Here is a 20,680-nt window from a genome sequence, read left to right on the forward strand (position 1 = left end):
GAATTTTAATAGTTTATTGAACATGTCATGACTAATGTGACAATAAATTTCTGACTTTAGTTTATAAATATTTGAAAAAAAACATGCTACATGTATAACTGAAAAATGGAATGTTTGAACATTTATCTTCATGTCATGATTCTACATGTATCTCTTTTTTTTCAACAATCTAACCATACTACATTTCTCTTGTATACAACATATATATTAATGTATCAATAAATCTTATAATTCATTATTCTATGTAATTTTTGTGTAGTTCTGGTTCAATGTCTATAACAAAGTCAAGTAATTTTTTGATTGCAATGTCTTTATTCTTTCTAACATTCTCTTCCACCTCTTTCAACTTCCTCTTTGTGTCTACGTCTATCTGTGATTCCATATCACTTCGGGAACCTAAAATCTACAAAAATGAAGAAAGAAAAAATAGAAATATATTTCAAAGTTTTCTTTTTATTTATTTCATATTTGTACATCTTAACACTTCATTTTGTGCTATAGACTAACATCAATTAAGAAATTGATTTCATAGGAAGGAATAATAATCAGAATGTAGAGTGATAAATAATTGGAACTTTTAATATTTTAATATACATCTACACATACTCATGGTGAAGTCATCCTTACCCTTCCAGAGCACCCGAGATCATCACAACATGTTTTTGGTGTGGTTTGAGTTCAGTCTTTAGTTTTCTATGTTGTTTTTTTTGTGTGCTATTGTCTGTCTTTTTCTATTTATAGCCATAACATTGTCAATTTATTTTTCTACTGATGAGTTTGAACATCCCTTTGGTATCTTGTGCCTCTTTTTCTTTTTTTTTTAGCGATGGCATTGTCAGTTTATTTTTCTAATGATGAGTTTGAACATCCCTTTGGTATCTTGTGCCTCTTTTTCTTTTTTTTGTAGCGATGGCATTGTCAGTTTATTTTCTACTGATGAGTTTGAACATCCCTTTGGTATCTTGTGCCTCTTTTTCTTTTTTTTTTAGCGATGGCATTGTCAGTTTATTTTTCTAATGATGAGTTTGAACATCCCTTTGGTATCTTGTGCCTCTTTTTCTTTTTTTTTTAGCCATGACATTGTCAGTTTATTTTCTACTGATGAGTTTGAACATCCCTTTGGTATCTTGTGCCTCTTTTTCTTTTTTTTTTAGCGATGACATTGTCAGTTTATTTTCTACTGATGAGTTTGAACATCCCTTTGGTATCTTGTGCCCCTTTTTCTTTTTTTTTTAGCGATGACATTGTCAGTTTATTTTCTAATGATGAGTTTGAATATCCCTTTAGTTTCTTGTGCCTCTCTTTCTCATATTCAAATAGTGCTTGGTGAAAATTGTGCTGTATGTCATTTAGTTTCAATATATGACAACCTGGTTCAACTGACCACAGAGGATACACAAACCTACACTACAGGTTTGTCAATTTCAGCGATTTTATGTAGATATACTAATAGAAAGATGTGGTATGAGTGCCAATGAGAAAACTCTCCATCCAAGTAACAATTTATAAAGTAAACCATAACAGGTCAAGGTAAGGCCTTCAAAAGGGAGTCTTGGCTCACATCGAACACCAAGCTATAAATAAAGGGCCCCAAAAATTACTAGTGTAAAACCATTCAAACCGGAAAACCAAAGGTCTAATCTATATAAAAATGAAAATATCTATAAGAGCTATTCCATTTAAAAATGTATCCAAAATTGAGAATGCTTAACTTTATAGAGATTTTGTTCATTTGGATTATTTCAAATGATGACAAAAGCTTTATAACATCTTAAAACAAGGAATTATTTGAATCTGGACAAAGGCATTGAATTTGAGTCATTTTTTTTTTTTTTTTTTTCTCAAAATATAAGATGACTTACAGATTTTTCATATTTTTTGTATTGGTCATCCCTCTGTTTTCTGTACCCATCGATCTCTGCCTGGGCCTCTTCTTTAGCTTGCTTCAATCTTTTTGCTTTGCCTAAAATTGAAGGAGAGGTAATTCAAAACATAATCAAAGTGCCAGGCATCTGGCTAACATTTTTAGTCAGCTGGTATTACACTGCTAGCTAGAAATATCAACCTGTAAATTCACATTTACATTTTTTTTATTTAAAATTGTGCATCATCATCTATAGTCAAAATAATTATGATGTCTTGGAAGGCTTTCCATTTTCTTCTGTGTCGCCTACACCTGACTAGGATGGTGTCACAGAAAAAATTTAAGATAGCCTCATAGAAAGGTGTCACAGAATTTTTTTTAAAATAGCCGTGTAGCAAGGCGTCACAAAAAATAACTAAAATGTATTTATAATAGTCTTCCAAGACATCATAATCATTTGGACTACATTTTGTACTTCATCTAGGCCTAAAATAAAATATTGTTTGTTTCCCCAATCCCGACCGACCCTGCTAAAATGGTGCTACTCATAAAATTTTATTGTCAAAACTAAGTCAAATATTAGTTTATTCAGTTCTGATTTTCACGCTTGCTGGATCGTCCGATAATGTTCAAGCTTTTTGGAAAAATAAAATTATTTCCCTACCTACCTACCCACACCTGGCTCAGCAGGGTCGGGATTGGGGAAACAAACAATATATTAATCTAGGCCCTACTGCAAATAATACAAAGCTAGTACTAAACATGTGAATGCAATTTGGCGAAAAAAATAACTGTTTTATCAATGTATTGTAGAGTATACTATAGAATATATTTAAAATAAAAAACAGGAATGGTGATCAAGTGGTCAGTTTCAAGTGAAGTTATAACAATAGTTTATATATGCTTAACAAGGGATTCTGAGGAGAACCAATTCAGAAAATTCGTAAGGGTTCCACGGAACCCAGTGTCTCGCCTACTTTTGCTGTTAATCGCAGATTCAACAAAAATGAGGAAAAACATCAATGAAAATTTCCCTCTCGATACTGTCTTTTGATTGAAAGAAGCTTCCAAGTTTGGTAAAAAATCCAGGATAGTTTATGAATCTAATAAATGTTTTATAAACTTTAACTGCAGACTGTATGTAATGTTAACTGGAAGAAAAACTAAGTCCATTTATAAGTAAAATACGGAAAAAGTGGTTTTATTTTTTACAAAATTTACTTCTGAATAATATCTTATGATCAGAAACAAGCTTTTGTCTAGTTTGGTAGAAATCCAGGATAGTTTAACATGTTTAAGAACATTATAAAAATTTTAAAAACTTAAACCACAGAGTGAATGTTTTGTTTCTGGCAAAAAAACTAAGTCCGTTTATAAGTAAAATACGGAAAAGTGGAAATTTATTTTTACAAAATTTTCTTCTTGATACTATCTTATGATCATAAACAAGCTTCTGTCCAAGTTTGGTACAAATCAAGGATAGTTTATGAAAGTTATTAAAATTTTAAAAACTTTAACCATAGAGTGAATGTAATGTTTCCTCGCAGAAAAACTAAGTCCATTTATAAGTAAAATACGGAAAAAATGGAATTTTATTTTTACAAAATTTACTTCTGGATACTTTCTTATGATCATAAACAAGCTTCTGTCCAAGTTTGGTAGAAATTCAGTATAGTTTAAGAAAGTTATTAAAATTTCAAAAACTTTAACCACAGAGTGAATATTTGTGGACGCCGCCGCCGCCGACGGAATGTAGGATCGCTTAGTCTCGCTTTTTCGACTAAAGTCAAATGCTCGACAAAAATGGATTCATACACAAAATCCCCAAAATGGACTGGAAACTTGGGTACCCTGGAAACTTACCTAGGCTTGAAACTGAATGTATGGAATCATGAAAAAAAATGACAGGCTTCCAGGATTTATTTTTTTTAGTTTTATATGGGGACGAAGTCCCCAATAACAATGAATAACAGTAGAAAATTCAAAAAAAAAAAAAATCAAATTTTCCCGATATTTTCATTGTACTAATGAACTCAAAATCGTTCAATTTTTTTTTTTGTCGCGGTTTTGAATTTCCGGATCTGCGCAGAAATCTACTTCCATTTCCGGTCGTGTTTGCATGAGACTTTGAATAATATGTATTTTTTTCAGTCTAAGAAAGGAACTCAATACTAATTCATTTTTAAAAATTGTTTGTTATAAAAAAAAAAAAAACGTTACCTGATGACATCGTTTCTTTGTTTACATTGAATATGACGTCATAACTAAAATCCATAACAACAGAACCAAAATCGGAAACGTTACGTTCTTTGTTTACATTGAATATGACGTCATAACGTCACACCTAAATCCCTAACAACAGAACCACAAGAGTGCACACACTGAAATGTCTCGCCTTCTTTACTAATCATTGATATTATGTTGAAAGTCCTAAGTATAAAGCGTTATTACAACTGTCACATAAACTTAACATTAAACAAAGACCAATGAACCATGAAAATGAGGTCAAGGTCAGATGAACCATGCCAGGCAGACATGTACAGCTAACAATGCTTCCATACAACAAATATAGTTGACCTATTACTTATAGTTTAAGAAAAATAGACCAAAACACAAAAACTTAACACTGTCCAATGAACCGTGCAATTGAGGTCATGGTCAAATAAAACCTGCGGGACTGACATATAGATCATAATATATTTTCATACACCAAATATAGTTGACCTTTGGCATATAATATTAGATAAAAAGATCAAAACTTAAAAAACTTAACTTTGACAACTGAACCATGAAAATGAGGTCAAGGTCAGATGATATCTGCCTGCTAGACATGTACACCTTACAATCATTCCATACAACAAATATAGTAGACCTATTGCATAAAGTATGAGAAAAACAGACCAAAACACAAAAACTTCACTATAACCACTGAACCATGAAAATGAGGTCAAGGTCAGATGACACCTGCCAGTTGGACATGTACACCTTCCAGTCCTTCCATACACCAAATATACTAGCCCTATTGCTTATAGTATCTGAGATATGGACTTGACCACCAAAACTTAACCTTGTTCACTGATCCATGAAATGAGGTCGAGGTCAAGTGAAAACTGTCTGACGGGCATGAGGACCTTGCAAGGTACGCACATACCAAATATAGTTATCCTATTACTTATAATAAGAGAGAATTCAACGTTACAAAAATTCTGAACTTTTTTTTCAAGTGGTCACTGAACCATGAAAATGAGGTCAAGGACATTGGACATGTGACTGACGGAAACTTCGTAACATGAGGCATCTATATACAAAATATGAAGCATCCAGGTCTTCCATCTTCTAAAATAAATAGCTTTTAAGAAGTGAGCTAACACCGCCGCCGCCGCCGGATCACTATCCCTATGTCGAGCTTTCTGCAACAAAAGTTGCAGGCTCGACAAAAATCAGAAACATTACGGTATTTCCGTTTCTCTTTTTAACATGTTTGATTTATAAAAAAAAATCATAGACTTCGTCCCCATGCCTGCCTCATATTTCAATAAATTATAGTGATTGTAAACTTCAAACATTTAGATTTCATTCATTGCATTCGTAGTATGCTGCCGATTAAGTAAAACTTTATATAAATTCATTGATTTATTTTAATTCTATGTCCGTATATTTTTCTACACTTTCAGTCATGAATGTCACACACTTCAATCAACAAAATACTGGAGTGACACTTTGACAGGTGTTTTTACGGAATCAAACAATAACCCCTGATATATCTTACGTTTTCTTGCTTCAGATACTTTCTCTGCAGCCTTCTTTTCAGCTTGTAGAAGCTGCTGAATTCCTGTCGATTGACTTGCCATCGTCGTCTTAAATTAATCTTATGACAGGAAGTAATGGGTAATACAAAATGCTGAATTTTTATCAGGAAAACACAAACCAAAACCAGTTAAGGAACAAACATGTTATCTTTCCGGAAAACTTAAGTTATCATTACACGAAGTTTAATCAAAAGTCTACGTCTCTTTCAAATCGTAGTTTATAAGATAACATTTGCAACTCTGTACTTTTAATCATCACTTATAAATTTGGGGATATTTTATTAATTTTACAGCACGTTTGAAAAAAGGAACCATATCGGTTGATACAATTTACTCAGGCAGTCAGGAATATGCCAGTTGTTAACCATTTGTTTGATGTGTTTGAGCTTTTGATTTTGCCGTTGATTAGGGACTTTCCTTTCTGAATTTTCCTCGGAATTCAGAGTTTTTGTGATTTGACTTTTTGCTGTACTGTTCCAAGATTTACTCTAGGATAATATTTTGTGAAAAGCTTTATATTAAATTTCGCAATGCCAGTTTTTTTTATGTGTCAGCCATAGGAAAAGTACAAATTTTGCAGTTTCAAGCAGTGGCTGATTTGGTACGTTTTCCAATACATTATATATAGTCAAACATGCTACGTTTAGGATATTGGAATCGTCAAGATAGAAAATATTGGCTCCTCATTTCCCTCACTAAAAGCTGCATAAGGTTGTTCTACTGAGACTAATAAAGCCTATATATATATATATATATTTAAAAGAAAACAAAGCTTAATATTCTATTCAAAGCACAACCATGGCATCATTCATTTACCTCAAAAGCTAACCAAACCTGTAAACAGGGGTTGTCAGGTCATTTAATATGTCCGATTTTTTGTAATTAATATTGATTCACTCATAGGGTCTTTGCGTCAGAAATAATCACACCAGGCATAATAGGGGTTATGTTTGATATGACGGGAGGGATTGTGCTTGATATTCATATGATGAAGACATACCGGTATAATCTTTCAATCAGTTTAATTGAGGTCTGCAGCTGCTAGTATCGGTACTTTGTTAATTTTTTTAGTAATTTTCCTTAGTTTTTTTCTGTTACCTATTCTAACAACGGACTCGGACTTTGAGTATTGTTCTGTGTTCGTATATTCTACATGAGTATTGTTCTGTGTTAGTATATTCTACATGAGTATTGTTCTGTGTTAGTATATTCTATGATTGGTTAGAGGTAAATGGGACTCCGAGGGTTGAAATAAAAAAAACAACATATTTAACCTCGCCGTTTGCGCCTGTACAAATTCAGGCTTATGCATGGTATTGCTAGTCTTGTAGTTTTTTTTGTATCACTTTTGTTCATCTTTGATCTATATGGTTCGGAATTGAGTGTGATGTCCTATTCTTTTGAACGAGTACACATTTTTATTAGGTGCCAACTTAAACCCGGTTCCGGTGCGGGATTTTCTCGTTGTGTTGAAACAGCATTAGTGAACGTGGGCTGTTTTCTGCTCTATGGGCAGGATGTTGTCTCTGGCACACTCCCCGTTTCCATTCAACTGTTACAGTTGCAGTTACATTTTGGGCCCAGATTTGGACCTACTTGAAGATTGGGCCTAATTAAAATAAAAAAAAAAAAAAAAAACTGATGATAGCTTTGATGTGACACCCCTCCCCCCAAAATAAAAATAAAAATAAATCTAAATACACAGTGACATGCCGACGACATTCGGCATGATAAAAATCAAGAAGAATTCATTCTTTTTATGAAATCAATCAGTTTAATTGTGACTGACCTTTTGTGCTTCAGTGTGGACCACTTCAAATACTTCAGCACATTGTAGAACCCAAAGATTTCAATACTTTGAATCCCAATTAAAATTAGTCCAGAAATAAGCAGTCAATACTGTTACGGGACGGGGGTGTCCCAAAAGTAAAAGGTATTATTACGAGGTTAACACACTGGTTACTATATTCTTGGTAAATTCTGATATAGATCTGTCAACTCTGGTGTCGAGTTACAAACTAAGTTATACTGGTAGCGTAGCTGGTAAAATGGTCAAGACTATGGTAGCGTAGCAGGCAAAACAGTTAAGGCACTGGTCTAACTTATGGTAGCACAGAAACTCATTAACATTGACTTACTAATTACATGTACAACAGATAACAAGATTAATAAAGCTTCACAATTTATTATATACAAAACATTCAATACTATTCCAAGTATAAATCACATGAAAACCCAACAGAACAGTTTATAAAATATACAGAGACCCCCCTTTTCGGTACGTTAATCGTTTGTCAACATCGTAGTAAACGTAGTAAAACATCTAGGTCAATTATGGTTTGGTCCATTTATCCAACGGGGATGCAAAGGTACATGTATTGCATCGACTGCGGCACTTTTGGTTTGCTTTGCCTTTGGTAAGTTTCTTTGGTATCAGGAGTGACTGCCCTGGTAGCGGGCCGCAGTCTATCTAAAGACTGTTGTGCACTCGCTTTTATATCTCTGTCCCACAAACGTCTCGTGCCCCTATGGAGATGGTGGGCAAATTACGTTATGCTGATTGGATGCTGATCTCAGGTCATTAGGTCACTGACGTCAATAAACATAGGCAGATACTATAAATATTTTAGAATCTATAATAAATGTAGAAAAGTTAAATATAAGCAATTTATCAATTCCATGCTACAAAAACTTGATACTCTTAGAGTTGAAAACCCTAAGCAGTATTGGAAATTAATAACTGACATTCAGGATAGCAAAAAAGAAAACTGCTCTTCACAAATTGATTCTGATACATGGGCCAATCACTTTCGTAATCTTCACTCTGCAATTGATAACACATTTTATTCACGACTTAACCAGTTGGAAATGATCCTGAATGACAAAGAAATTTTTTTAGTTTTTAATGATTTAGATAATGATATTAGTAAAAAAGAAATTTCTGATGCTATTGCGAGCTTAAAATCAGGCAAGGCCTGTGGACCTGATTTGATTTCAAATGAAATGTTAAAATATAGTCAGTCATATTTGATAGGTTGCTTATATAAATTATTTAATTTGTGCCTCAAGAATAGTGTGTACCCAAAGATTTGGGCTGATGGTTTTATTTCGCCAATTTTTAAATCAGATGATCCTTGTGATCCATCTAACTATAGAGGTATAACAATTACTAGTACCATTGGTAAACTTTTTAACAATATTTTGAATACAAGACTTGACAAATTTTTGTACCAAAACAACTTAATTCATAATTCTCAGATTGGCTTTACAAAAAATGCCAGAACTTCAGATCATATATTTATTTTGAAAACGCTGATAGACAAATACTGTCACAGTAAAGAGGGTAGACTATATACTTGTTTTGTAGACTTTCGAGGCTTGTATAGGGTATATTGGGATACGGGATATTTGCCATTTTAATTTTAGGGATATGGGATATTTGTCCTAAAAGTAAATGGAATATGGAATATTGATGCATTTAAAAGGATATTGAATTTTTAACATGAAAAAAAAATAAGTGGAATTTAAAAGTTAAGTACAGAAATATTTACATCTCACTTGATAAAGTTGCCCCAAAAAGTTTAATTTGAAGGTCATTTTAGTGCTTTGTTGATTTTAATTGAGTTTATGGTCGTTTTATTTAAAAGTCATCCAAACCCAGCGAAAAGTATTGATCTATTTTCGATATTTATATGCTCATATGTACTGATAATTTTAAAAGTATTTGTTTTGCTTTCCATACTTCGTTCCTTATTGTTAATTTTCCTTTTTTGGATGGTGATGTTCCTTTGGCACTATCTTACGGTGTTTGTATATCACAACACCTCCGCTATGCCCGTGTCTGTTGTAACGTTTTGGATTTTAATGAACGAAATCTATGTATTACTGGTAAATTATTAAGTCAGGGATTTCGTTACCACAAATCACTTAAAATCTTTACTAAATTCTAGATTTGGTTTTGAAGTTTGGTTCTACCTGTAGAAAACTTATTTCAAACGGGATAGCACATCCTCATTTTTACGGAGATGTTGTTTACCGTGACATTGGATGCAGGATGTGTAATAATTGATAATTTAGTCTCAGATGCATTACTTTTTATTAGTTGAAATTGGCTTTGAACTAGCTGCCAGTAACTGCGAGTACTCTCAGATCTGTACTTAGTGTCTTTTTGTTTCGGTCACGTCCACTCTCTGTTTTTGTTAGATGTATTTCTACTTGTATCCATCTGATGAGTTAAGCCTTTTTCAACTGATTTGTATAGTTCGTTCTTATGTTGTACTGTTACACCACTGTCCCAGGTTAAGGGGAGGGTTGGGATCCCGCTAACATGTTTAACCTCGCCACATTCTGTATGCATGTGCCTGTCCAAAGTCAGGAGTCTTTAATTCAGTGGTTGTCGTTTGTTGCTGTGTTACATATTTGTTTTTTGTTCATTTTTTTATACATAAATTAGGCCGTTAGTTTTCTCGTTTGAATTTGTCATTTCAGGACCTTTTATAGCTACATTTTGTGTAACTATGCGGTATGAGCTTTGCACATTGTTGAAGGTCATACGGTGACCTATAGTTGTTAATTTCTGTGTCACATGGTCTCTTGTGAAGAGTTGTCTCATTGGCAATCATACCACATCTTTTTTTATATTATATGCTCATATGCATTGATAATTTGCTTGAAATAGTCATAGATTTTTGTTAGATGTATTCATCTGATGAGTTAAGCCTTATTGTTGTCAATGTTTTTATTTGTTTTGATTCTTTATATGATTACAGGATATTTTCTAGTGTTTGACCTCTTACGTTTTACGTGCCGTGGCGAGGATCTTCATGTCTCCATGTTTCACAGATTGCTCTGATGTGCATCGGCTGTTTTGCCAGACAAGCTGGGGCCGAGGGACATCAGAGCACGTCCCATGTCAAAAAGTAAATATTTTGCTGTATAAACTATGTTAAGAACGAATAATTACTAAATAATCAATGTAAATTAATATATTTTCTTTCTATTACTGGTGTTGTGAGGAAGGAAATTAAAAAAAAGTAACAAAAATATTGTGATCTATGTAATTCATAAAGTACAAGATCACAGAGTCAAATGTTGTGTTATTTCTTTGCAAAACAAGGGCTGTGCAAATTTTGCCTGCTGTAAAAATATTGCAACAGTTAAGTGTAATGTAGGTACATTAGCAGAAAGCTTTCTTGTGTTAAATTTTGAGTTATTGAACTTGCATGCTAAATATCCAATTTTTGATATGGACGTGCTCTGACGTCCCACAGTCTCAGCTTGTCTGGCAAAACAGCCGTTGGATATCAGAGCAATCTTGGACAAGAGACAGGGTTGAGTCATTCTGGTCTTTCCAACATAGGTTAACGTGTAGGGTGAAGTGTATTATCAATGAAAGAAGAATGCTATCAAAATGAAATTTTGCAGTCATGCATTACGGTTTGAACAATTAAAAAAAAAGTCTGAAATTAGACCCCTTCACTAAATTTATCGTTTAAGATCACATAAAAAGAGATTGTTATACAATGGAGCACTTCATCTTTTGGACACATATATTCTTACTTAACACTGAAAGTATGCACTGTAAATTTCCTGTAATACAGTGTGTTTTACCAGTCAAAACTGTTGACGTTGTGATGATGAGGGAAAAATAGGCATGGGAATGAATTTATGATGATTTTTTGGGATATTTCAAAATAGTTTTAGGGATATGGGATATTTGTAAAAAATATTTATTGGGATATTAGGGGTAAACATTATAGGGATACGGGATATTGGGATAAAAACTTAATGGGATATGGGATATTGATACCCCCCCCCCCCCCTAAACAAGCCTCACTTTCGCAAAGCATTCGACAGTGTAATTCATATAGGTCTTAAACTGAAGCTTATTAATATGAAAGTTGGTACTTTATTTTATAATATTATATCAGATATGTATAATAATAGTAAAGCATGTGTAAGAGTTGGAGCTTCTCTCACTGACCCTTTTAGCATTAAATTAGGTGTAAGACAAGGAGACAACTTGAGTCCTTCATTATTTAAAATTTTTATAAATGACTTCCCATCTTATCTTGACTCCTGTCTGGATGCAGTTTCCCTGCACTCAGAGAAATTAAATTGTTTGATGTATGCGGATGATATTGTGATTATGTCAACATCAGCCACAGGGCTTCAAAGTAGACTTGATCAGCTAGAAAAATATTGTGCTGACTGGTGCCTGAAAGTTAATATTAGAAAGACTAAAGTCATAATTTTTAATAAGGCTGGAAGGAAGATTCAGGAGAATTTTCGACTGCAGAATAACTTGATTGACTGTGTCGCTCATTACAAATATTTAGGTGTTCACTTTACTGCGTCTGGAAGTTTTCATCTAGCTAAAACTGAACTTTATAATAAGGCTCTTAAGGCCTACTATAAACTTAGAAAGGATTTTATCAATTTGTCTCCTGGAATAAAATCTTGTGTTCATATTTTTGATCATACCCTTAAACCCATTCTGTTATATAATTCAGAGGTATGGGGAGGTTATAATGTCTCTTGTAATAAATTACAGTCTTCCTTATTTAATCTTGAAAATATTTTTAAAAATCTTAAGTGTGAGAATCTCCATCTTAAATTTTCTAAATTTATACTTGGTGTACACAAAAGGAGTGTCAATTTTGCTGTATTATCAGAACTGGGACGTTTCCCCTTACATTATGATATTGTAAAGTCAATTGTAAAATACTGGTATAGATTTGAAAATCTTACAACTGAATTCAGTCTATTGACAGATGCTTATAAATGCAGCCAAGAGCTTCACAAATCTAACATAACTTCTTGGTTCTCATTTGTTAAAAAAGTATTAGAAGTTTTTGAAATTAAACAAGAAGTAAAACATTTCGGACAATATAAATTTTTGAACATATCTAGTAAATTAATTCACACTAAATATATTAGCAATTGGTATGCTAGCCAAAATAAAGCTTCTGATGGAAAACTGTTTAATTATGTGAAATTTAAGCAGAATTATCTTTCTTTAATTAAGAACTTTGATTTTAGAAGATCTATATGCAAATTACGTATTTCTGCTCATAAGCTTCAAATTGAAGTTGGTCGTTTTTCAAATATTCCACGAAATGAAAGAATTTGCAAAAAATGCTCCTCTGGCTGTGTTGAAGATGAAATCCATTTTTTAACTAACTGTGAAAATTTTAAATCAGATAGAGATGCTCTCTTTCACTTTGTTTGCCAAAGAATTCCAAATTTTTCTATACTTGATAATCAGCATAAATTTATTTATTTATTAAACTGTGAAGACAATCAGGTCCTTAATGCTGTTGGTAAATTTATTAAAGTGAATATGAGTTAGTAATTGTTTTGTAACTGTATGTAAAAAATTGTTTGTATCTATGTATCTATGCAAATCAATATTCTTTTGCCTTATTCATGTATACTCTGTATGCCCCTTGTGGGCCCTTAATTGGAAATAAAATATGTTCTGTTCTGTTCTCATAGTGATGCAAATGGCGGCGATCGGAATGTTGACATTCTGTCGAGTCGGGAAATGGACAAACGGGACTTATCTAAGCTTACTCTTAGCATGTATGGGCCCATGTTACAATATTCATGCCTTACGCTAATAAAATAACATGGTAATAAAGCGGGAACGTGTGAAATAAGGGTAAACAGAAGGTGGGAACAGTCATTCAGTCAGGGGACCCCCCGTGGTCAAACAGTGAAGACGAACTCTATAGTATTATTCCCAGAGACCCGACTAACAATATTTACATACAATAACACTATATAAATATACACAATGTTCATCAAATGTCTTTGTATACGCGTTGGCTACCAGTAAACGACGAACGCGAAAATAGAATAGTGTTTACTGAGTAGCCTGAAACAGTCGTATGTACAAACCTACAGCTTATACCCTAAACCGTAACAATACAAAGTATTAGAAAAGACATCTAACGAAACCCGCTTTGAGGTCGCATGTGAGTGACCTCGTAGGTGTGTCTTTTTCGACCAATGAAAATGAGTCTTCCACGATATTAAAAGTTTATCGTGAGGTAAAGGGATGTAACTCATTTATTTTTATGATTTCTTCGTCAGTCAAAATAATTCATAAACTTTTTTGATTGGCTTATTTATAGGTCGTCAATTCATTTGCATATCATTATAAATTCAAAACTTCTAGTTCACTCACATGTGACCTCAAAGCGGGTTTCGTTAGATCTCCCACGCGACATATTAGAAAACGGGAGCGATGAGAGATCGGTTTTTAATTAGATTGTAGAAAAGACTTTTAAGTATATAGTTTTCCTAAAGGCTGACCATAACCTCAAAAATCAATCCAAACCTTTCTTTTTTTGGTATGGAACTTTGTGGTAAAATTTCAGAGATCCATGGTTTCTTGGTCTCTTTTGCTCCTAATTATTAAACGGTAATGATCATAATCAATCCCGGCCTTTCTTGTGAAGCATGATCTGTTTTGGTTCAATTTCAAAGCGATCTATATACCAGAAAAATACATCTTTGAGGTACGTGGTGCAATTTTACAGAGATCCATACACTTATATACTCAAGTTATTGTCTGAAAACAAAAAGTCTTCCTTACCCTGATCATTTGATCTTATAAAAATTTAAGAACCTTGCCCACTTTTTTCTGATAGAAATACACTTCATCGCAATTTTCAGAGATATTTATGTTTGTGTGTAGGGCTGCATGTTTACATTATTTGGAAATTACTAGCTAAATACATTGAAACTTTCCTTTTGTGTGATTGACTCCGACAACAAAGAAGCACACTTAAAAAAAAATTACTGATAAAAAGCAATTACATTTTGACTGCTATTTTGGCGATTTGCTTTTCTTTTTATAGACTTTGACTTGCGTAAGTGAGACTTTTTGGAAAATCCGTGTCTATCAGGAAAGCATTATTCATATATTTTTTCTTCAGTGTGATTTTTGTTTTAAATGAATAATACTATAAGATATTAAGAATACATATATATTATTGTATAATCAGTGAGTATAACATTATGTAGTTTTTGTCATTTTATTATTGATTGTTGTGATTGTCTGAATGTTTAACATTCATTTTTCCTTCTCCCACACGATGTCGTTACTTCTTGTCCGAATCCGTCCAAGACTCTTGTGTGAAACTTCAGAATGGCACTCATTTGGCGATTCAGCCATTAAGTTTAAAACATAGTTTAAGATAAGGTCAAAGTATATTCCACTTCCCAGTCCGGTTATATGTTGTAAGACACTTATGAGCCGTCCTTCTGATCTTTGAGTCTGAATCTCTGTTAAATCCATCCAAAGCTTCAGCAACATCGAACTCTAAGTGAGCGGGCGAGCCATCACACAGAGTGTGTAAGACCTGTTGTCTGACGTTTACAGCCTCATCGTCGACCATTTCTAGGACACGTTTCCAGAAGTCGTCATGATCCTTTTTTACTCGACATGGACACATTTCCTGTGATAGAAATGATACATATAATGTTTTACAAAATATACAAGTATCTAGCTCTATAAGATAGTCCGAGTCTTAATAAGTTACGTGAATATCTATATACGTTACAGGCATTTTCTAAATTTAGGCATTTTGTAAAATGACTGAATTTTCAGGCAATTTAGAAAGTGCCTAACCTTGACAGGCATTATACAAAATGACTAAAAACACCTAGTCATTTTGTAAAATGGCTGAAATTTTGAGGCAAAATTCCACAAATTGCCTGTTGTGTTTCAGACAATTTGTAGAAGCAGGATATCATTGAGATGTATATGGCAAAAGTTGACAAAAAACAATATCTTGCAAAAAAATAACTAATGGTGCGGTAGAACTAATTCATTCTCCAAAGACCAGATCAGAATATGCCTTATGATATGTTCTTTTAAGTACGTACTCACTCTGTATTTCAAATACCAACAGTGAATTTATGAGTATTTTCTATAGAACAAAAAATACAATCACATTTTTAGAAAATCTAGATTCAAAACAGTAAAGTGAAACATATGGAGTAGAGTTTTTTATTTACCGATTGCTGTTTTTTTGCTTTCAGTCGCAAATATGTCATGCATTTTTAAAACGTGAACATTTGGTTATAATTCGTATGGATTATTTCTACAGTGGATTGACCTTGATAAAGGACAGAAATTTAGACTGCAGCTTGCAATTGAAATGAAGGTATTTTGGACAGGAACAGAAAATCCCCGTGTAGAACAGCCATAGAGTTCTCAAAGGGTTGTCCGATCGTCTGAAAATGTCAGGGCTGATAGATCTTAACCTGATGAAATTTTTAACCCCCATGTCCGATTTGATGTAAATGCATTAGATTAAGAGATATATTAAGCCAAACACTGTATTTTACCCTTATGTTCCATTTATAGCCATGTTGGCCATTTTGTGTGGCAATCGGGGATTAATGGGACAGATTTTTAAACAAGATACTCTAATGATGATTACAGACAAAAGATCATTCTTGATTGGAGACAGTGTCATACGGAATTCCTCCTAAAAATATTTTTGAAACATTTGCATTAATCGATTATTAATACCCATGTATGTTGTTGATCAAATAGCGGTTTTAGTTCTGCTATTTTGATGTCATTAGAGGTTTAATTCTATATTTTATTTATTCCAAATTGCATGTGTTCTTTTTTAAAGCACACTATTAATTTGAATCATGGATTTGTATAGTCTAACTATATACATGTCTCTGCATGTACATATTATTTTATAAAATATCGCATATCAAATTAAATTTCAAATAATGATTGAAAATCCAAATATGTTAATCAAAGTTGTTTAAGACTGTGTATGCTTTGGTAATAATTACATTACTTGTATGGTTTATAAGAATTTGTTCTTTTGATTGGCCTTCCAGATTTTATTTCACAATAAAATGTAACTTTCATGACAGCATGTGCTCTTTGAAAACGTTACCAGTAATTTTATATGCATGTTGTAAAAGCGTTGTCATTATTGATCGCACATTTTTAGAAGTACTGCATATACTAAATGTGCTTCGGCCACGCCACACTTCAAATTATGTTGGTTTACGTAACCCTTCACAACAGTAGAGACAGTGGGTAGGTAGGTATAGGCATTTCTTTTTTTTTTCTTCAGAAAAACGTAAATTTTTGTTTATGGCCTCAATGCTTTTAAAAAAAAGGTAAAATTTCACAATCTTATTAAAATATAGATCTCTGATTTCTTTATACTACGTTATACTATACATATGAGTATAACGTAGAATAACGAAATCAGAGATCTATATTTTCATTAGATTGTAAAATTACAAAAACTGAGCATTCAATTTTAAATAAATAAAAAAGCTAACTAAGTTGTATATTAATGAACTTACTTTAAGAGCTCTCTGTCTGACCTGCGGATGAGAATGTTTAGTCAGTTCTATAATGGTTTCTATAGTAGTGGTATCCCTACACAGCCTCATTGCTTCAGTTACTGGCAATTTAGATATTTCCGTCATTTTGATTTTATTCTCTGGTTAAATATGTAAGGCGGGTGTGTTTATATAGATACTTCTGTATTACAATCCATTCTATATTTAGTCGATTAAATCATACATATGTTTACCTTTAGTTGTGAAATGTGGTGTGTATTGACTTGTGTTGTGAAACTACAATTAGGTAAATTCGTGTAGTAGATGTACGTTATTGATTTTAGTTAAGATAGAATAAGATAATAAAAAGAGCAAAAAATAAACAAAATCGAAACTCAGTTAATTAACCCAGTCTTTTTTTTAAAAAAATAGTTATAAGTGTAAATTCAACACCCGCACATTTCCATTTCAAAGCTATTCTGACAAATAAGTTTTTCTTTAATTCTTGACCATTGCCACCTTGCACATACGGAAATCATATGGCGCATTGTATTTCACTATTTTTGCCGAAAAAATGAGATGTTTGTAATAGCTAGATTTGTACATTTAATATACATTTGTTCTTATTCATTCAAATTATTTAAATTAAATAAATAATGACTTTATTACTTTTCGTCTGCTTTATATCCAACGGCAACACCGGCCGCACATAAATAGCAATATTGTAAGTATATAACCAGAGACATGTGTATATATGTCTCTGGTATAACGTATGTTTTCTTCTTTACAAACTAGTGCCAGAGATCAGAGAAATATAATGCTATGTCTCTGTAATGACTTATAGTCATTTCTTCGTCAAAATTCACAAAAGACGGTACCAGTTTTGAGGCCCCCCTCCCGCTGATTTCGGAATTTTAGTATTTTTTTTTTTAGCAAAGTTACAAAAGAAGGTATTTATTTTAAGGTTATCGACTCCAACTACACGATTAAGTTGTCAATCTAGATCCTTCACATATATCATGATTGCACAAGTATTTCAGTTTTGCACATGCTATTGATCACAATTATTTAACTGTTTTGGAAATTTCCCCACGTGAGGCACTCGGTCAGTTCTTGTATATGTCTCTGATACCTTAAAAACACGTTATGTACAGTACTCATAACTATAAAAGTCCCACTATTAGATTTAAAAGTCTTTAGTGCTTGTCCAATCACAAACTATAGTATTCTTCATGTGTATTAAAACATCCAATTACTGTTTAACAACATATCATCAGAGACATTTCTACAATTGTATATATGTCTCTGATATCATTAACCCATATTTGTCCAGTTCTTTTAGCAAATAAATACTGCAGTATTCTTCTTAATTCTATCAAAATCACGATATTTCTGTTTTATCAGAGACCTGAGACTACTATAACACGATGTGTTATAGTAGTCTCAGCAGAGACATATAATATTAGATGGCTCTGGTTTTATCAACTTTTTGGAATTTTGGGTCCTCAATGCTCTTCAACTTTATACTTGTTTGGCTTTCAGTGGCGTAGCTTGCATGTATGCTCAGATGCTCAAGCATCCACATCATTTTGACAGGAAAAAAATTATAAATAAAGATATGTTCGCAGCAGTTAAACTCGGAGGTATCCGTATGTAACAAGGGTTAGGATATGAGGATAACATCCATTTATTTCCGATGAAGTATGCTTGGTCTTTTATTAAGGATAATTTAGTTTATGTAATAAAACAATATGGATAAATCGCAGAAGTTGTTCTCGATTTTTTTTCGTAAAAAGATTACGTCGTCGGCTAAGGCAAGTGCAGAGGACGATGAACAGATCCTCGGACATGTTTCATCTGAAATTGAGCCTAGCGGAGCGATGGCTTCTACAACTGACTAACAACATAACTGACAACTAAACCACCATATCCTGATATCGTTTCCTGTGACATCAAAGACGACGTGAAAAAAAAACTAATCTATAATAGAGTGTGATCATTCCAAGGCTTATCAGTAAATTACAGTTTCTATCTAGGTCCACATATTAATTTTATTTTCAATAAAAGAACAAAGTTCCTATGTCCCCTGTATTGCACATATTTTATGTAACCAAGGAACAAGGGCAATAAGTAATAAATAATAATGTTTTTCTTCTTCCTTTTATTTTTAATGGAGAAATAAAAGCTTCAGAGAAAATGCAATGGGATTTCCGTTATAATTTATATTTCAAAAGGTCAAAGCTTATGACTTATTTTCGAAATTGTCATTGCTGATGATATAAAAATCTGGCAAGAATTGTACACATGAGAGTGCAAACAAGACCGGATTGACGGACACCAGGAATTTCGATGATGTCCCCTGCGACGCGTTAATGGAATCACTTCAGTTCCTGTATTCCGAAGTGCCGCGGTGATGGGGCCGTTTTTTTGGGGAAAGACGGCTTCAAGCCGTCAATTCCCTAATGGGGTTGGCCAGAGAATCATTCCCTCACGTCAATCATTTTGTTTTGATAGTTTGGAAACCCCCTCAAAATGTCATACTGAAATTGATGACAAGGAGAACAGATTGACTTTAAATACATTTTTTACACATTTCCCTTCTGTTTCTCGTGAAATTATCGTATATTGAGCTTTCCCTTACACTATATACGTTTCTTTTACAGTCCGGAAAATTCAGTATTACGAAATATTCTAAATATATCTAACCTAGTGACGTCATTGTTGGAATGCCACACAGGGATATCCTTTATTCATTATAAAAATCATTCACAGTATTTGTATACTAATTTAAAATCCGTATTTGTTTAATGTAAACCTAATGATGTTTGCTGTAGTGTAGCATCATTCACACACCAACATGCAATGCTTTAATCTGAGGCTATGATCAGATAATTTGTAGGTCAACTTTCGCGGTAAACAATGTCAATGGGGATACATGAGATTGGAGAGAGAAACGACAGTTTTCATTGTTTCTGTAAAGTTCTGTTTTTAGAATCTTCCTCCAATTCAGGAGCACCTCCATTGATGAGTAATTATACACTAAAATCAAAGTAAATGTTTCTGAACACTTAAAATGTGACATTTAGTATATGATAAGTTGTCTTCTATATAAAAAAAAAAATTTGTGTACCAACATAATTATTGAAATGGTAAAAAAAAAATTAAAAAAATTAAATGTTGCTTTTTGTAGTTTATACCTATTGAGATTGGGGAGAGTAACTGCAGTTTTCATTCTTTCTGTAAAGTTATGTTTTTAGAATCTTTCTCCAATTAAGGAGCACCTCAATTGATGAGTAATTACCCACTAAAATGAAAGTTAATGTATCTGAACACTAAAAATGTCACATTTAGTATATATATGATAAGTAGAATAATTTTGGTACCAACATAATTATTGTAGTGGTCATTATTTTTTTCATTTTTTTTTTTAAATATTGCTTTTTGTAGTTTAAAGCTATTTATTCATGAATTTTACAGATATATCAAAATGTGGGATCTGGAAACAAACTTCACACAGCTTATATCAATCATATTTGATTTTATAAGTACATGTATCCCTGTGATGAGAGTTGTAACTGGGAACTTTATCAATGGAAAATTAAAACTGAATAGATTTTTCAGTCCTCACTTTCTTGAGAATACTGTCACAAAAAATTGAGAATGGTCTTAG

At 32.9% G+C, this 20,680-nt stretch overlaps 1 protein-coding gene across 1 annotated transcript; it reads right to left on the minus strand.

Moving 5' to 3' along the window:
* Positions 1-5,789, minus strand: LOC143063770 (V-type proton ATPase subunit G 1-like). Its single transcript, XM_076236142.1, has 3 exons — positions 5,634-5,789; positions 1,863-1,963; positions 1-403 (listed from the first exon to the last, which is right to left on the minus strand). Exons 1-3 carry the CDS (start codon positions 5,713-5,715, stop codon positions 236-238), a joined length of 351 nt encoding a protein of 116 aa, XP_076092257.1. The 5' UTR covers positions 5,716-5,789; the 3' UTR covers positions 1-235.
* Positions 5,790-20,680: the final 14,891 nt, after the last annotated feature.

This window comes from Mytilus galloprovincialis, chromosome 2 (genome assembly GCF_965363235.1).
Source record: "Mytilus galloprovincialis chromosome 2, xbMytGall1.hap1.1, whole genome shotgun sequence".
Classification (NCBI taxonomy): Eukaryota; Metazoa; Mollusca; class Bivalvia; order Mytilida; family Mytilidae; genus Mytilus; species Mytilus galloprovincialis.